The sequence below is a fragment of the Mandrillus leucophaeus genome, unplaced genomic scaffold (assembly GCF_000951045.1).
Source record: "Mandrillus leucophaeus isolate KB7577 unplaced genomic scaffold, Mleu.le_1.0 Scaffold132, whole genome shotgun sequence".
In the NCBI taxonomy this organism is placed as follows: domain Eukaryota; kingdom Metazoa; phylum Chordata; class Mammalia; order Primates; family Cercopithecidae; genus Mandrillus; species Mandrillus leucophaeus.
The window spans coordinates 526,680-545,511 of record NW_012101277.1 but is presented as its reverse complement, the minus strand read 5'-3'; the positions used below and the strand labels follow the sequence as shown (position 1 = coordinate 545,511).

The 18,832-nt window shown below is 36.6% G+C and overlaps 1 protein-coding gene across 1 annotated transcript in view; it reads left to right on the top strand.

Moving 5' to 3' along the window:
* Nucleotides 1-16,806, top strand: part of TBK1 (TANK-binding kinase 1) — a 48,572-nt gene extending 31,766 nt beyond the window's left edge. Inside the window, exons 9-21 of the mRNA XM_011972910.1 lie at nucleotides 495-691; nucleotides 1,634-1,692; nucleotides 2,102-2,193; nucleotides 4,667-4,768; nucleotides 6,211-6,289; nucleotides 10,166-10,287; nucleotides 10,382-10,458; nucleotides 11,044-11,083; nucleotides 11,624-11,725; nucleotides 11,835-11,931; nucleotides 12,342-12,448; nucleotides 12,666-12,737; nucleotides 16,020-16,806. Of these exons, the coding sequence (XP_011828300.1) occupies nucleotides 495-691; nucleotides 1,634-1,692; nucleotides 2,102-2,193; nucleotides 4,667-4,768; nucleotides 6,211-6,289; nucleotides 10,166-10,287; nucleotides 10,382-10,458; nucleotides 11,044-11,083; nucleotides 11,624-11,725; nucleotides 11,835-11,931; nucleotides 12,342-12,448; nucleotides 12,666-12,737; nucleotides 16,020-16,071 (1,198 nt within the window). The 3' untranslated portion in view covers nucleotides 16,072-16,806. The remainder of the gene's footprint in view (nucleotides 1-494; nucleotides 692-1,633; nucleotides 1,693-2,101; nucleotides 2,194-4,666; nucleotides 4,769-6,210; nucleotides 6,290-10,165; nucleotides 10,288-10,381; nucleotides 10,459-11,043; nucleotides 11,084-11,623; nucleotides 11,726-11,834; nucleotides 11,932-12,341; nucleotides 12,449-12,665; nucleotides 12,738-16,019) is intronic.
* The last annotated feature ends 2,026 nt before the right edge of the window (nucleotides 16,807-18,832 follow it).

The window sequence follows — 18,832 nt, the reverse complement described above, 5'->3', positions numbered from 1 at the left end:
AGGCGGGTGCATCACTGGAGGCCAGGAGTTCGAAACCAGCCTGGCCAGCATGGTGTAACCCTGTCTCTACTAAAAATACAAAAATCAGCTGCGCGTGGTGGTGCACGCCTGTAATCCCAGCTACTTAGGAGGCTGAGACACAAGAATCGCTTGAACCCAGGAGGCGGAGGCTGCAGTGAGCCAAGATCATGCCAATGCACTCCAGCCTGGGCAACAGAGCGAAACTCTGTCACACACACACTCAGAGAGAGAGAGAGAAAATATTAAGAATCCTGTATATTACACAGGTATCCAAACATAAAAATACTTTAGAATTGCTTACTATATGGACAGGTTACATGGAATGGAGTTTGTAGTATCCACATTAACAAAGCAAGTTTATATGGACTGGTTATGATCTTAGGAATATGAATTAGAATGGATGTTGTTGCACTCATTAAAAAAATTACACTTTATCCCCAGTTATATTTTCCTTTTGAATTTTTCTCACACAGTGCTACTATATTTCATGAACTGGTATATAAACAAACCAAAATTCTTTCTTCAAATCAAGAACTTATCTATGAAGGGCGACGCTTAGTCTTAGAACCTGGAAGACTGGCACAGCATTTCCCTAAAACTACTGAGGAAAACCCCATATTTGTAGTAAGCCGGGAACCTCTGAATACCATAGGATTAATATATGAAAAAAGTAAGTTGGGATTTTTCTTGTCGTTGTTACTAGCCATTAGAAAAATACCAGCCTGGGCAGCATAGTGAGACCTTGTCTCTACAAAAAATAAAACAAAAATTAGCGGGGCATGGTGGCACGCACCTGTAGTCCCAGCTACATGGGAGGCTGAGGTAGGAGCATCGCTTGAGCCTAGGAGGCAGAGGTTTCAGTAAGCCGAGATTGCACCACTGCACTCCAGCTTGGGAGACAGTGTGGGACCCTGTCTCAAAAACAAAAAAATCCACAAAATCTGTCATTGTAGAAATGATTGTCATCTTTATAAAGCTGATGATCACATTAGTGTAAAACTTTCATAAACGTTAAAATTAAATTACTCTAGTTGAAAGAGTAATCGTAAAATTGAAAAAGGCTTGTAGACATCATTTGACTTCAAATATTTTGTTTCATAAAATGATAAAGTCATTTGTCATACATTTCACTGTAACTCTCTTTTAAAAGTGTTTTGCTAACACTCAAAATTACCTTTTATATCATAAATTTCAGCAAATGTTTTTTGTTTCCAGTATGTGTAGAACATTGTGCCAAGCTTTAGAGTCTAAGAAAAATTAGATCTGCATTTTGAGAATCTTTTAAATTATTCATTCTACTGATAGAAAAAAAATGAATCCCCCCAGAATTTTACGGTTCTATTTGAAGGTTGGGATTTGATGTAGATTTAAAGAGAAGCATTGAACTCATTGTGTTGGAATATTTTTAAGGAAAAAATGAAACTCCTTAGAAATATTGAAGGTAATTTGTTAGAGAATGAACATTATTGTTTGAAGTAATTTTTTTAATCACAAAAGTACATTAAAGATTTTTCCACTGATGTTTAATTTAGACATTCTGTTTGCTCTATAAAGGATAAAGTGATTTTTTCAAAAAGTTTTCTTTCTCATTTTATTTTACTTCATATTTCAGTTTCCCTCCCTAAAGTACATCCACGTTATGATTTAGATGGGGATGCTAGCATGGCTAAGGTTAGTATTTAATTGAATTACTATGTAAACATCTGAATTTAATGTATCTTATCAATAGTGGAAGCAATAACATGTATTGTGTCTTCATGTATGCCTATATGACTTAGGAAATTATTCACTTAAATTGATACCCTTTCTACGTTATTTTGTGGGCTTTCTTTTTTACTTTTGATTCTTTCTTGAATTCATTATATAAGAAAATTCTCTTCATTGAGACAGTGCATGGTTAGATAATGTTAAGGATAACATATTTATTATATTTATATCTATTTTTAACTCTTAGAAATTGGTTTGTAGTGTTTTTAATTAACCTGATAAAAATGTATAAGCTTGAATAATTTTGTATAAAAGTTTTTCTTACCCTGTACCACAATTAGCACCAAATATTGACATTTTATTTCTTTATTAGGCAATAACAGGGGTTGTGTGTTATGCCTGCAGAATTGCCAGTACCTTACTGCTTTATCAGGAATTAATGCGAAAGGGGATACGATGGCTGATGTAAGTAATAGATTGAAATTTTGAAATTGATTTTCATGTAGATGTTGCCCCATCATTGATATTTTCTCTCTTCAAACTAGTTAGGTTAGGTACTTGATTTTTATTATAATACATTTGTTTCACATTTCATTTATAAAACATTTAGCAGCTCTTTTTTCATGAGTCCTACAATGACCTTGTGAAACAGAACAAATAGTATCTGAATTTTAAAACTTACACCACGCTATAGGATGTGACGGCAAATGCATTTCTTTTCCTAGGACCTTGACTCGGTTGTCATTTCACTATGTTAGAAGTCTTTGGCTTGTTAGAATCCAGTATAATCTGTACTTTCTAGCGTTTAAGTCCTCAGAGTCTTCCTTAATTTCCTACCATTTTCCCAAATGAAGTACACAGTCCTTTTTTATCACACCATATTTTTTTTTTCTTTTTGAGACAGGGTCTCGGTGTCACCCAGGCTAGAGTGCAGTGGCACAATCACAGATCACTGCAGCCTGAAACTCCTGGCCTCAAGTGATGCTACCACCTCAGCTTCCCAAGTACCTGGGACTACAGGCATGCCCCACCATGCCCAGCTAATTTTTTTTTTTTTTTTTTTTTAAGAGACGAGGGTCTAGTTATGTTGCCCAGGCTGATCTCAAACTCTTGGGCTCAAGCAATCAGCCCGCCTCAGCTGGGATTATAGGCTTGAGCCACCACACCCAGCCTTCACAACATTGAGATATAATTCATATACTATTCATGCATTTAAGCATACAGTTTAGTGGTTTTTGTTGTGTTCAGAGTTGTGCATCCATCATCACTAATTTTAGAACATTTTCATCACCCCAGAAAGGATCTCTGCACCCATTAGTATTCACTCTCCATTTCCGCCTAAACAGCCCTGCCCTAGGCAACCACTAATATACTATTTGCCTGTTCCAGACATTTCATATAAATGAAATTATGCAATATGAATATATAATCTAACAAGCAATTTAAAAGCTAATTTTTAAAAACTAGACCGCTTAATATAGTTATTCTAGATCAGAATAACTAATCATCTAGTTTAAATAGTTTCTTCCTGAAAGTGACTCTAAGAAATGTAAGATGGATATAATTTTTTCCTGTTTTATACTTTTCATGATTTATAAATGTCATCTTTCCATCTGAAAAAAATGGAAAATACATGATCTCTTTTGGGAATTATGTTTATTTCTATACGTCATTCAAAACTTTTGAATTTTGCATACACATCATGATGGCCTTGTGACCGACAGATGCTAAGAACTTTATTTTCTGCGCTCATGTCGCTATGTATGTGCCCTTGGACTGTAATGCTTTTGACAGTTTATGTATGCCTACCTCATACCCACCCCTTCTTGCAAAAATGTATATGAAGCATTTCATCACTCTTTTTAGGCTCCTTCTTTTTTTCTGTTAGCATTATATGAAACCCATCAATTTGTGTTTATATTTTTCACTGTGTTCACATATCTAAGTTCCTAAGCCTATGCTTTTTTGTTCCACTAAGAATCTTCCTTGTTTTTACTGGTTTCTGGAAAAATCTCTATGTACTAACAATTTTCATTTTCTCTCTTATCTACCGTCAGTCGCTGATCCATGAAGCTTTTATTCCTTTTACTTACTAGTTTATAGTCCAATAAGTCATGAGAAAATAGTTTTAATGTAAACCACTGTTGGCAAACATTTTCTTTAAAGACTCAGTCTAATATTTTAGACTTTGTGGGCTGCGTATGGTCTCTTCTTTGTTTTTACAATCTTTAAAAGTGTAATGTTAGCTAATGGGCCATATAAAAGCAGGCCTCAAGTCTTAGTTTGTTGACCCCTGATGTAGATCAAAAGCCCTTCAATTATATATTACTGTGTCATCCTTCTTCAGAGATCACATCATAAGTTGAGCATCCCTAATAAAAAAAATTCCCTAATAAAAAAGTCACAACTTTTTGCTCAAAGTTTATGCTCAAAGGAAATACTCATTGGAACATTTTGGATTCTCAGATTAGGGATGCTTAACCAGTATGTATATATGCAAATACTCCAAAATCCAAAATCTGAAACACTTCTGGTCCCAAGAATTTCAGATAAGAGATATTCAACCTGTAATTGGTTTGAAGTATGAATCAGACAGTAGTCTACTATGAGTAGTAAAAATTAATTCTGGTGGTGTAAACTGTAATGCACTACAAACTATTTGTGTAATTGTAGATTAGTTTTTGCTTCTTAATGTAATATTAATACCTTAGGTTTCTAAACTGTTAACCTAAGTAGTAATGGTTTATGAAAATATGAGTTCCCTAGATATATATAAGGGTTACAGAAATGCTTTTAATAATAGTGTCTCAAAAAGTGTGAATTGACTAATATCAAGAATATTGTTATAAAATGTTTTTGAACAGTAGTACTGCAGTATAATTAATGAAAGATAAGAAAAAGTAACTCCTTACATAAAAAAATAATTTTCTTTTTTTAGTGAATTAATTAAAGATGATTACAATGAAACTGTTCACAAAAAGACAGAAGTTGTGATCACATTGGATTTCTGTATCAGAAACATTGAAAAAACTGTGAAAGTGTGAGTAGACTACTTCCTTACTAGTAGGGGTTAACTTATTAAATGTTCCATTTCTGTTTAATTGATTTAGTTATCCTTGGCACAATATGGCATGCTGTGCTAGGGTTTATATTAAAGATCAGCGGCTGGGCATGGTAGCTCATGTCTGTAATCCGAGCACTTTGGGAGGCCAAGGTGGGTGGATCACGAGGTCAAGAGATCGAGCCCATCCTGGCCAACACGGTGAAACCCTGTCTCTACTGAAAATACAAAAATTAGCTGGGTGTGGTGGTACACGCCTGTAGTCCCAGCTACTCGGGAGGCTGAGGCAGGAGAATCACTTGAACCCAGAAGGCGGAGGTTGCAGTGAGCTGAGATCGTGCCACTGCACTCCAGCCTGGTGACAGAGCGAGACTCCATCTCAAAGAATAAAATAAAGATCAGCCTTAAATTAGTGATTACTTCATCATCACAAAGGCAAAAATGCCAGTTTTCTTGGTAAGAAATGAACACCATCTCTTAGTGGTATTTCCTCCCAGCCATTGGGTAGGAAAAGGTAGTGGGGAAAACATCTCATTTCTATCTTGTAAAACAGAAACTGTGAATAAGAAAATAAGAAACCTGTAATCAACAAAGGAAATAGGAGGAGGTATTCTAGAACAGCCTTTTAGTAGTATTTTTAGAAGTATAGGAATTACTTTTAGTTTATTCTTACTTGTGAATCTTATTCTTGAGAACGTGTTTTGAAAGAATGATATTTTTAACTGCCCTCTTTCTAGAATATACTATTTGTGCTGCAGAGGAAATACAATAAATGAAATCAATAATCACTATTGACCTTCATTAATTCTGAAATGTATTTTTACTATTATCCTGACATATGATTACTTGAAATTAATTGGTCTTTTCTGTTTTATCCATCCCTTGATCTGCAAATTTGAAATAGAAGCAGATAAAATTCCTCCTTCAGGCAGGCATCATGGTTTTGTTGTTGTTGTTGTTGCTGTTTTTTGAGACAGAGTCTCACTCTGTCATGTAGGCTGGAGTGCAGTGGCACAATCTCTGCTCACTGCAACCTCCGCCTCCCGGGTTCAAGTGATTCTCCTGCCTCAGCCTCCCAAGTAGCTGGGACTACAGGCGCATGCCACCATGCCCGGCTAATTTTTTGTGTGTATTTTTAGTAGAGATGGGGTTTTACCACGTTAACCAGGATGGTTTCCATCTCCTGACCTCGTGATCTTCCCACCTTGGCCTCCCAAGGTGCTGGGATTACAGGCATGAGCTACCACACCTGGCCAGCATCAGGTTTTTTTTTTTAACAATCTGCTGGCTTATAGACTTTGAATCAGTTTTTTACTTCTAAATGGTTATGATGAAAGCTCAAATTATTATTTATAAAGCATCTTTTTAAAACTGTGTATTGATTATACTCATCTAATTTTCTCTTTTGACTTTTCATATAGATATGAAAAGTTAATGAAGATCAACCTAGAAGCGGCAGAGTTAGGTGAAATTTCAGACATACACACCAAATTGTTGAGAGTAAGTATTTACAAAATTATGAAAATTGTAAGCTCATAACCTATTCCTTTGCTGGCACTATTAGATTTAAACGTTCTTAGGTGCTAGGCATGGTAGTACACACCTAGCTACTCAGGAGGCTGAGGCAGGAGGATCACTTGAACTGAGGCATTAAAGGCTGTCCCGAGTTATGATGGTGCCACTGCACCCTAGCCTGGGCAACAGCACGAAATCTTGTCTGTAAAATAAATAATTTAAATAAATAAACTTAGAGAGATGATGTTTCTCACTGCAGAGAAATATTTTCCCATCTTTAGAAACTTCTTTACAATATTAAATACTCTTACTGCCTTGAAATTTTTTGTAACATATTCAAATGCCTACTGTAATTTAAACCCCTCTCTGTCTCTCTCTCTCTCTCTCTCGGTGTTTAAATCCATAGTGCTCTTGTGTTGTTGCTGTGGCAGTTAAAGCAAGTTCATAAATGTAATTTCACATGCAGTTGAATGTAAAGTGCTTGAGCTTGTTTAGAAATAGATTTAAATTAGGCTGGGCACGGTGGCTTATGCCTGTAATTCCAGCACTTTGGGAAGCCAAGGCAGGTGGATCACCTGAGGTCAGGAGTTCGAGACCAGCCTGGCCAACATGGTGAAACCCTGTGTCGTTAGCTGCGTGTGGTGGTGGGCGCCTGTAATCCCAGCTGCTTGGGAGGCTGAGGCAGGAGAATCACTTGGACCCAGGAGGCAGAGGTTGCAGTGAGCCAAGATCACACACCGATGCACTCCATCCTGTGTGAAAAAAGCAAAACTCCCATCTGAAAAAAAAAAAAAGATTTAAATTAGAAAATATTATCCGATTTTTTTCTAAAATAAAAAGTTAAGGAAAGAAAGATTTGAGATCCTCAAGGCAGTAATCACTTCTATAACTAGAAAAAGAAATGAGGACAAGTCTCTACCCTGCTAAAAAATATAAAAGAATCTCAGGAAGTCTCTGAATCTCTTATTAATAGTAATATATTTTTTTTGGGGATCTCAAAATGTTTCTCATTTTTATGACATTCCTGTGAGACTGAGATTTCTTTTTTTAAAAAAAAACAAACAAACAACAAAAAATACAGTTTCCCTCTTGTTGCCCAGGCTAGAGTGCAATGGCACGATCTCGGCTCACCGCAGCCTCCACGTCCTGGGTTCAAGCGATTCTCCTGCCTCAGCCTCCCAAGTAGCTGGGATTACAGGCATGTGCCACCACGCCTGGCTAATTTTGTATTTTTAGTAGAGACGGGGTTTCTCCATGTTGGTCAGGCTGGTCTGGAACTCCCAACTTCAAGTGATCTGCCCGCCTTGGCCTCCCAAAGTGCTGGGATTACAGGCATGAGCCACCTCGCCCGACCGAGATTAAGATTTCTTATGAGAAAGCATAGATGACTAATAGCTTGAGGTAATGGAGTCTTATGACATCAGGACTTCTCACTTCAAACCAACTACTTTTCCCTAGATTTCATTTTTTCTCTTTTTCTTTTTTTTGAGATGGAGTCTCGCTCTGTCGCCAGGCTGGAGTGCAATGGCGCAATCTCGGCTCACTGCAAATTCTGCCTCCTGGGTTTGTGCCATTCTCCTGCCTCAGCCTCCTGTGCCTAGCTTCCTATTGGAGACCTTAAAGAAATTTTTCCCACACAAAAGTAAAATGTATAAGTAGAAAAAATACCACATATATTCTGCACTCAAAAAATGATTCTTAAAAGTTTTTATCCATTGCCCTGCAGCAGTGGTTCTCAGAGTGACTCCTGGGTCACAGGGCTCAGTGGTTCACAGAACTTTGGGAGGCTGAGGTGGGCGGATCACTTGAGGCCAGGAGTTTGAGACCAGCCTGGCCAACATGGTGAAACCCTGTCTCTACTAAAAATACAAAAATTAGCCGGGTGTAGTGGCAGACGCTTGTAATCCCAGCTACTGGGGAGGCTGAGGCAAGAGAATCACTTGAACCTGGGAGATGGAGGTTGCTCTGAGCCGCGATCATGCCACTGCACTCCAGCCTGGGCGACAGAGACCCTGTCTCAAAAGATAAAAAGTAAGAAGAGTGGCTTCTGGGCCAGCAGCTTCAGCCTCACATGGGAACTTATTAGAAATGCACATTTTGGGACCCCACCTCAGATGTGTTGAGTCAGCAACTCAGCTGGCAGAACCCAGCAAAGGCCCTTTTTAATAAGCCTTCCAGGTGATTCTTATGCTGCTAAAATTCGGGTAATCTTTTCATTTTCTTGTATGTGTATTATTAAATTATTATTACTCTACAAACATATGGTTGTTATTTTTACTTTTTGTATAACATTATAGTGTAGGCATTTTCCAGGTTCTTTTGGTAACACCATTTTCTTAATGATATCATGTTGCAGCCAGTGGATTTATTACAGTCTTACTTATTATTCCTCTACTGTTGGTACTTTAGTTTGCTTTTCACTCTTCTATGTAATGCTGTAAGAAATGACTTTTTCCATAAACTGTTTTCCATATATTGGATGTATAAGTTAACACATTCTAAACATTAATGTTAAAAAAGACATAAAGCATAAAAACCAAGATATGTATTTGATCATATAAAAATTTAAGCCAGGCACAGTGGCTCATACCTATAATCCCAGCACTTTGGGAGGCCAAGGTGGGGTTAGACTGGTTGAGCTCAGGAGTTCAAGACCAGTCTAGGCAACACGGTGAAACCCCATCTCTACCAAAAAAAAAAACAAAACAAAAATTCTCAAGGCGTGATGGCACGCACTTGTAGTCCCATCTACTCAGGAGGCTTAAGTTGAGAGGATGACTTGAACTCAGAAGGCAGAGGTTGCAGGGAGCTGAGATTACACCACTGCACTCCAGCCTGGGTGACAGAATGAGACTCTGTTTCAAAAATAAAATAAAAATTTAAGATCTCTATATGTTTAAAAAATGTTAGAACGCAAATAAGTTGGGAAAATGTGATAAAGGGTTTTTTATAAAAATAACTCATACAAATTGATAAGGAAAATAGTCTGCAAAAAATAGATGAGCAAAGAACATTTAGAGACAATTTATAAATGAAGAAAATATGTCTGGTGAAAACACTCTTGAAAAAAAATGCTCAAATCCAATAGCAAGAAAAAATTGCTTGTTATAACAGTAAGATACTATTTTTGTCTTTCAGATTTTCAAGGCTTAAAAAATTATAATGCCAGTGCTGACAAGAGTGTGGTTTAAAGAGCACCCTTGTTTTTTGCTAGTGGCAATGTCAGCTGCTACTGACAACATTATTTGAAAGGCAATAGTGTGTATCAGGACCTTTAAAATATTTGGACTTACTTATCCTTTAAGCCTAACCTTCATCCCTTCTTCATAAATTTTAGAAATACTGTATGCATTTCTGAGGTAGGTAAGTGATAAATTTCCTAAGCTTAAAATGAACAGAATCTTAGATGAGGCTCTCATTTTCTGTTTTTAAGAGGAGTTGCTTTGGTTTGGCCTCTTAAACAAGAAGAGCACAAATCTTGCTACCTACACAGTTGATACTTGGGACTATTCTAGTAGTTCTATTTAATTTTCACAACAGGGCTGTGAGGTGGAGAATTAACCACTTTTTACAGATAAGGAAACAAGATTAGAAATATTTTACATGTGGTTTTAGAAGGGTATTGAATGAAATGTTTTATAAGATGTACTAGTGCTGGTCTCATGTTTTATTATCATACTGTACCCCTGGTGGAAATCAATGTAAGGAACTCTTTTGTATTTAAAAATGGAAATAATTACTGTGCCTTTGAATTGAAGTAATCTACAAAAGAAATGTGATCCAGACTTTAGACTTTGTTGGTACTGTGATAATCATTTCTGGCTTTTGGCAACCTGGATCTGAACCTTTGGTTTTATTTAGCTTTCCAGTTCTCAGGGAACAATAGAAACCAGTCTTCAGGATATTGACAGCAGATTATCTCCAGGTGGATCGCTGGCAGATGCATGGGCACATCAAGAAGGCACTCATCCAAAAGATAGAAAGTAAGTTATAGCTTTATGCGTAGTTTCTGCTCTTATTAATGTCCTTTTTCACATTGACTCAGTTAATTTATTTGAGTTTTTCTTCCTTAAATAGTGTAGAAAAACTACAAGTCCTGTTAAATTGCATGACAGAGATTTACTATCAGTTCAAAAAAGACAAAGCAGAACGTAGTAAGTAAAATTTGCTGTTTGTTAATTTAATAAATCCTTCTTAGTAATTAGTTATAATTCAGTTAAATTAATTTGGCATATCTGTAAGGGTGGCTTCTTAAGCTGTTTGTTTCAGAGATATGATTCTGTCAGGAAAAAGGTTGATTGTGTTAAAAAAAAAAACCCTATCCTTAAAATCAACCTTTTGGATACTTTAAATCAGGGTCATGAACTCCAGAACCTCTAAAGGCCAGGCAGGTAACAAAGGAATGAGATTGGCCAGTGGGGACTCATCTACAGGGGAGAGCCACTACTCAGATTCACCAAAGGTATTGCCCAGTCTTCCCATTTCTCAAAAAAAGCTAGAAATACAGAATTTGTTAGAAATATCTTGATTTTTAAATGTTAACAGTTAATTGTTTTTTACATTGTTATTTACAGACCAAATAAAAGCATCTGTGGGCCATAAGAAGCCCATGAGCCACAAATCTGTGACATCTGCTTCAAACTCTTAGCCTTTTTGAAGCAGTGATCTCGAAAGAAAATATATTGTGTATAATGTTATGATTCTACATTAACAACAGTAATATATTTTCCTATTTCTAGGACTAGCTTATAATGAAGAACAAATCCACAAATTTGATAAGTAAGTATCCAGATTATGTTTAATAATTAGTTATTTTTGGTGCTATTTTGGTTATCTTTATTATGATGCTTCTCAAAGTTGAAATTAATTACAATTAAAAATACATTTTAATCTTGATTTTATAGGATTGTTACAATATGTACACATTTTTGAGGTTCACACATCTGTTCCCTAATTGGGAAGTTACCATGATGGGAGAAGGAGGCGGGAGAAAGATTACTGTTCCAGTCAGTCACCTTCTGCCTCATGTGCTCTGATTACAGAAGGACAGATAATAGAGCACAGGCGAGGGCAGACTTAACCACCATCTTAACTTTAACCTCATTCAATAGGCATTTTTTTTACATCCATTTTGAACCTTCTCTTTATCTTCTTGCTGCTATAATGTCTTAGAAACGTTTACTTTCTACTGTAAATACTCTAAAACCACAACAATCATTATAAGAAAAAGATACATTTCATATATTTGAAAATTTATAAATATCGAAAGTGGAAACAGTGACATTGGTTTAAGCGTCTTGGATTATTTCTAAATTACAGGCAAAAACTGTATTACCATGCAACCAAAGCTATGACGCACTTTACAGATGAATGTGTTAAAAAGTACGAGGCATTTTTGAGTAAGTCGGAAGAATGGATGAGGTGAGTAAACTTTTGGAATGATTAGTGGTTGACTGCACAATATAAATGTACATTTGAAGTAAGAATGTTTCACTAGACTGCATATCAGTTGATTCTTCTTGGTTTTCAGAAAGATGCTTCATCTTAGGAAACAGTTATTATCTCTGACTAATCAGTGTTTTGATATTGAAGAAGAAGTATCGAAATATCAAGACTATACTAATGAGGTAGGTACAGCTATCAAAAGAAAAAAAGCTTTTTTCTCATTAGGAAAAATTAAAATTCTTCTCAGTTTATAACTGATAGTGATTGACAGGGGAGAAATGGGATATAGTGTGCCTGCATTCAGTTCTACTCACCAATTTTTAATATGTATTTTGAGCCAGGTTTTAAGAATGTAGATGTTTTACAACTAAAAACAGCTGATAAACCATTCTTTTATCAACTAAGAAAAGTTTCTTTCTTAAAAGGGTGTTGATTTAAGTATTGTATCATTGATAGTTTTGAAATCAAAATTTAAAGTTTTTATAAAGGACTTATTAAAAGCTGTAACACTTGATGTCAGATCTGTAGTAAGTACCTTTGTTCTGTGATTAATGTGGGGATTTTTTCTTTTTTTTTTTTTTTGATGTTTTAGTTACAAGAAACTCTGCCTCAGAAAATGTTTGCCGCTTCCAGTGGAATCAAACATACCATGACTCCAATTTATCCAAGTTCTAACACATTAGTAGAAATGACTCTTGGGTAAGAAACTATCATTTGGAAACTGTAGTGTTTCCATTTGCTTTCATTGCAGTTTGTGCTCTTGCTCTTACATTTTGAAATTTTTTATGTTTGTTGTAATACAATGTTTAATAAAGTTATTTATTGACTAGTTAAATTTAGAAAACTGAAACATAAACATCCTTCTAAAACATTTGCATACTTTTTCTGAGCAAAAGTGCTTGTTTATTTTATATAGTATGAAGAAATTAAAGGAAGAGATGGAAGGGGTGGTTAAAGAACTTGCTGAAAATAACCACATTTTAGAAAGGTGAGTAATACAAAAATAATTATTATGATTTTCTTTGCAATTGAGTTCATACACATCTGTACTTATATCTTCCCTGTGTCAATAGGTAAAGGGTCATAAAGTCAGAACTCAGGTTTTTCTCTCTATGATTGCGTATTTGTGATGCCTTTTAATGGTTGATTAGTTCCATTTTATAGAAGCACTGGTTAATCAAATTACTTGCTTATTTGAATCAGTTTGTAAAGATCAAACTCTATTTACATTATTTTTATAACTTAATTCATTGGAATCATAATTTTCAATTTGGTGAGTCAGAGTTGCCTGTTAAGATTCCAGCACTGTGGTGCTGAGTAGCTCACAGAGTCCTCTGCACACCTCCTTGCAGGTGAAAGCCATAGGTAAATGCAGTACTTTGAGGAGCTAGGTGTCTGCTTATTATCTGCAGAATCCTAATAGATAAGGCCAAAAGAGATTTGAAAACCTGAAGAGGCAATAAAGCAATTTTTGGATGGCTGTTTTCCTTATCCTGATTCCTCAGAGAAATTAAGTCATATTCGGCTCTTTAATAGAACCCTTTCTTTTTCAAGCCCTTAGGTGCTCCTCTATGGGTTCTCAAACCCTTGTAATGCTAATAAAAATATTTCACATTTGGCCGGGCATGGTGGCTCACACCTGTAATCCTAGCACTTTGGGAAGCTGAGGCAGGCAGATTGCCTGAGCTCAGGGGTTCAAGACCAGCCTAGGCAACATGGCAAAATGCTGTCTCTACCAAAAATACAAAAATTAGCTGAGCATGGTGGTGCACACCTGTAATCCCAGCTACTGGGGAGGCTGAAGCACGAGGAATCACCTAAATCTGGGAGGTGGAGGTTGCAGTGAGCCAAGATCATGCCACTGCACTCCAGCCTGGGTGACAGAGCGAGACTCTGTCTCAAAAAAAAAAAAAAAAAAAAAAAAAAGGATATGGAATTTTTGGGTCAGAGAGTATGCCAGTTTAAATTGTGTTGGGTTTTACTAATTTGGTTGTTTTTTTTTTTTTTCCTGAGACGGAGTTTCTCTGTTGCCCAGCCTGGAGTCCAATGGCACAATCTCAGCTCACTGTAACCTCCACCTCACAAGTTCAAGTGATTCTTCCTGCCTCAGCCTCCTGAGTAGCTGATTACAGGAGCCCACCACCACACCCAGCTAGTTTTTTGTATTTTTAGTGGAGATGGGGTTTCACCATGTTGGCCATGCTGGTCTTGAACTCCTGACCTCAGGTGATCCACCCACCTCAGTCTACCAAAGTGCTGGGATTACAGGCATGAGCCACCGCACCCGGTCAATTTTGTTCTTTAAAAGGGTGTTTGTTATAGTCCTAAACAGACAAAACCTATGCGTTTGGCAACATTGAATGTATAATGTCTTTTAAATGTTTGCCAATTTGTTTAGTAAAAACTGAGATCTTATTTTAATTTATATTTCTGTGGTTTATAGTGCTGTCAAACATCGTTTAATATGTTTGTTCAATTTCCAATTTTGGGGGGAATTACTCGTTAATTTTTAAAAATATTTTTCTTGTTTATAGTAATTATCTAACTTTTTTATAGTATACAGTTTACAGTTTCTTCACAGCTTTAGCTAAATCCTTTCAGGCTTAAAGATCACCAAGTAGAAGAGACTATAAAGATGTGCTTTTTTTTTTTTTTTTTTTGAGACAGAGTCTCACTGTGTCACCAGGCTGGAGTACAGTGGTGCGATCTTGACTCACCGTAACCTCTGCCTCCCGGGTTCAAGCGATTCTCCTGCCTCAACCTCCCAAGTAGCTGGGACTACAGGCACACGCCATCATGCCGAGCTAATTTTTGTATTTTTAGTAGAGACAGGGTTTCACCGTGTTGGCCAGGATGGTCTCAATCTCTTGACCTCGTGATCCACCTGCCTCGGCCTCCCTAAGTGCTGGGACTATGGGTGTGAGCCACCGTACCCGGCCAAAGATGTGCTTGTAACAAACTTTTATATTTAACCACTTATTCCTTGAGGAATAAAGTCCCAACTTCCTAAACCACATTTAGTAAGTCAATTCCTCCTATGTTTTATTTGCAGATTTCTTGACAATATATGGATGATATAACATGGCATAATCTTAACTTAAATGTTAAGTGACAAAACTAGTAATGGAAGCCAGATTTTGTTCAGAGTATTACACTACTCTGTCTCCATGTGGATAACCCAGTATCACTTCAAATTTTTTTTTTGAATCTAAAATCATCTGTCCTAACTCAATTTTCCCTCTAATCTCCTTAATCCTGTTTGAAGGTACCACCTTTCTCCTATTCCCTTAAACATAAATTATTTTAGACACTTAATCTTCTTTATTCCCTCTCAACAAGTTTGGCTCCCATATTTCCCCTCGTCACCCTCATTCAGATTTCCTTTCCCTTTCATATGTGATGTATGGTAATAACCAACCTATTTTTTTCTTAACCCCAAGCTCTTGCCATCTGTCTTGGGTATTACAGCCAAAATCATCTTTCAGAATACTGATGTAATCATATGACTTATTTGGCTCAAAAGTTTCTAAACTCCTGTTACCTAAAAAGTCAAGTCTAAATTTATACTTCCATTCAAAGAGTATAATAGTCTGGTTCCAGCCTGTTCACCCAACTTTACTTCCCACTGCTCCCCAAAATAGCATTGTGTTCTCTAGCAAGGTATCATTTCTCAACTTCTGTTGGGTATGTCACACTCCCAACTCGGTATTTTTTTTTTGAGACAAAGTCTCACTCTGTTACCCAGGCTAGAGTGTGGTGGCATGATCCTGGCTCACTGCAACCTCTGCCTCCTGGGTTCAAGCAATTCTGCCTCAGCCTCCTGAGTAACTGGGACTATAGGCACGTGCCACCACACCCAGCTAATTTTTGTATTTTTAGTAGAGAAGGAGTTTTGCCATATAGGCCAGGCTGGTCTCAAACTCGTGACCTCAAGTGATCCTCCTGCCTCAGCCTCCCAAAGTGCTGGGATTGCAGGCATGAGCCACCTCGCCCTGCCCCAACTCTATCTTAGTTTATAAATCCCACCCCACCAGAAAGAAATTATCCAGTTCTTACTAACAGTTTCTTAATTACATCATTACGTCGGTTTTTCATGTATTTATGATAATACCATGCTGTTCCAGTAAGAAATAGAACAAATGGTAGTTGCTTAAACTCTTTAAAAATAAATAGCTATTTATTCCTCTGAAAAGTATTTTAAGGTTGGGGGCCTTTATACATAAATTCAACTTTTGAGATTACCTTTTTTCTTTTTGTGTGTGCGTTTTAGGTTTGGCTCTTTAACCATGGATGGTGGCCTTCGCAACGTTGACTGTCTTTAGCTTTCTAATAGAAGTTTGAGAAAAGTTTCTGTTTGCACAAGAAAATAACGCTTGGGCATTAAATGAATGCCTTTATAGATAGTCACTTGTTTCTACAATTCAGTATTTGATGTGGTCATGTAAATATGTACAATATTGTAAATACATAAAAAAATATAAATTTTTGGCTGCTGTGAAGATGTAATTTTATCTTTTAACATTTATAATTATATGAGGAAATTTGACCTCAGTGAGCACGAGAAGAAAGCCATGACCGACCAATGTGTTGACATACTGATCCTCTACTCTGAGTGGGGCTAAATAAGGCATTTTCTCTGACTGCCTACTGGAAATATTTTTAAGTGGAACCAAAATAGGCATCCTTACAAATCAGGAAGACTGAGTTGACACGTTTGTAAATGGTAGCACAGTGGCTACTGTGAGTGGGGAGCAGAACCGCACCACTGTTATACTGGGATAACAATTTTTTTGAGAAGGATAAAGTGGCATTATTTTATTTTACAAGGTGCCCAGATCCCAGTTATCCTTGTATCCATGTAATTTCAGATGAATTATTAAGCAGACATTTTAAAGTGAATTCATTATTACAAACTACTCATTTTTTTCCTTTGGCCATAAATGTATAATTGTCATTAAAATTCTAAGGTCATTTCAACTGTTTTAAGCTGTATATTTCTTTAATTCTGCTTACTATTTCATGGAAAAAAAATAAATTTCTCAATTTTACTGTAAAGAGTTCATGTGTTTCTATGTATTCAGTTTGTGAAGCAAAAGTTGTCTTTTGAAAGTAACAATATAGATGGTAATCATAAACTACTCTCAGAATATTGGATGTAGGGACAATTTTGTGTCTCTTCTAAACCCACTAATTCTAAATTTAGTATAGAAGTTCTTTCATATACTTAGGGTATACAAATTGAAAAGAAACATTTTCTTTCTTTTTTTTTTTTTTTTTTTTTTGAGACAAGTCTCGCTCTGTAGCTCAGGCTGGAGTACAGTGGTGTGATCTCTGCTCACTGCAACCTCGGCCTCCGAGGTTCAAGCAGTTCTCCTGCCTCAGCCTCCCAAGTAGTTGGGATTACAGGTGTGCACCACCACGCCTGGCTAATTTTTGTATTTTTAGTAGAGATGAGGTATCACCCTGTTGGTCAGGCTGGTCTCAAATTCCTGGCCTCAAGTGATCTGCCCGCCTCAGCCTCCTAAAGTGCTGGGATTAGAGGTGTGAGTCACCACCCACAGCCAAAAAGGAATGTTTTCTCTGAAAAATCTACCCAGAGTTCTAGACCAAGGGATTGTGCTTAGCAAGAAATTATTTCATCATTTTATCCAACAGGACTTTTCTTTCTTTTGGTTTTGGTTTCTGGCTTTTCAGAGTGGTGAAGTATGATTACATACAATCTGCATATCATAAAAAGAACATATCCTAAAGAAAAATAAATTTGTGTACCAAGAACATCAGTAACCATCAGTTTTAAGAGATGAGAAGATTAGAATTTTATGTGAGATTATGATGCATTATTGTAGTGGAGAATTTTAGGCATCATATGTACAAATAACAAATAAATGCAAGGGTGAATGCCTTTATTTAAATAATACAGTTATCCACTGTCAGTTACCTGTTTAGTTTGAGAGTGTGTGGGGCAAGGAAGTATTTAATCCCTCTTTAATTTTCCATTTGACCATCTAATATGGGTATCTTGTATAGTTTAAAAGCTTACATCACTGAATATTAGATAAAATTTTATTCAAATTATGTGATTATTTGATATATTTGCCAATTTAGTTTTTATTTCAGCACCTCTAGCAAAGAACACCAATAAATAGAACCTTTATGTGGAGATTGTATTTTTATTAATAGTATTGATAGGAATATATCTATTCCACAGTAGTATTTTTTAAGTTTGACTCTTTTATTCGCCCATTACAGCGACATGGAAGAGAAGCATTCTTGCTTTCAGTATTTTACCCTCAAAAATGCATCCTCATTCAAAATATTTATTTTTTGAAAACATTTTAAATAAATAAATGCATGGTGATACCAGTCTGCTAATTTTCAGTGACTATTTAAATGAAATTAGCTTTAAAATAAGTTGTATCTTCACTTTAGTAGCCTTTTTTAAATATTATATTTTGAAAAGATAGCAATTAATGTTATAAAAATAGTATATATAACAAATAGATGGGTGTGATGGCTCATGCCTGTAATCTCAGCACTTTGGGAGGCTGAGGCAGGGATATCACTTGAGATCAGGAATTCTATACCAGCCTGGGCAACATAGCGAGAGCCCTGTCTCTACAAAAAAACAAATGTTAATTAGCCAGGCATGCTGGCATGTGCCACAGTCCCAGCTACTCAAGGCTGAGCTGTGAAGACTGCTTGAGTCGAGGAGTTAAAGGTTACAGCAAGCTATGATTGCCAGCCTGGGTGGCAGAGAGAGACCCTGTCTCAAAAAATTAAAATAGAAGAGTTAGTAGATAGAACTCTTAGCATAAAACAAGTAAAGTACGGACAGCAGAAAAAATAAAAGTGAAATAAGTGAATATAAAGTATATGAAAAGAAGGGATAGCTTTGGCCAGGTGCGGTGGCTCACGCCTGTAATCCCAACACTTTGGGAGGCCAAGGCGGGCGGATTACCTGAGGTCAGGAGTTCGAGACCAGCCTGGCCAACATGGTGAAACCCTGTTTCTACTAAAAATACAAAAATTAGCCGGGCATGGTGGCAGATGTCTGTAATCCCAGCTATTCGGGAGGCTGAGGCA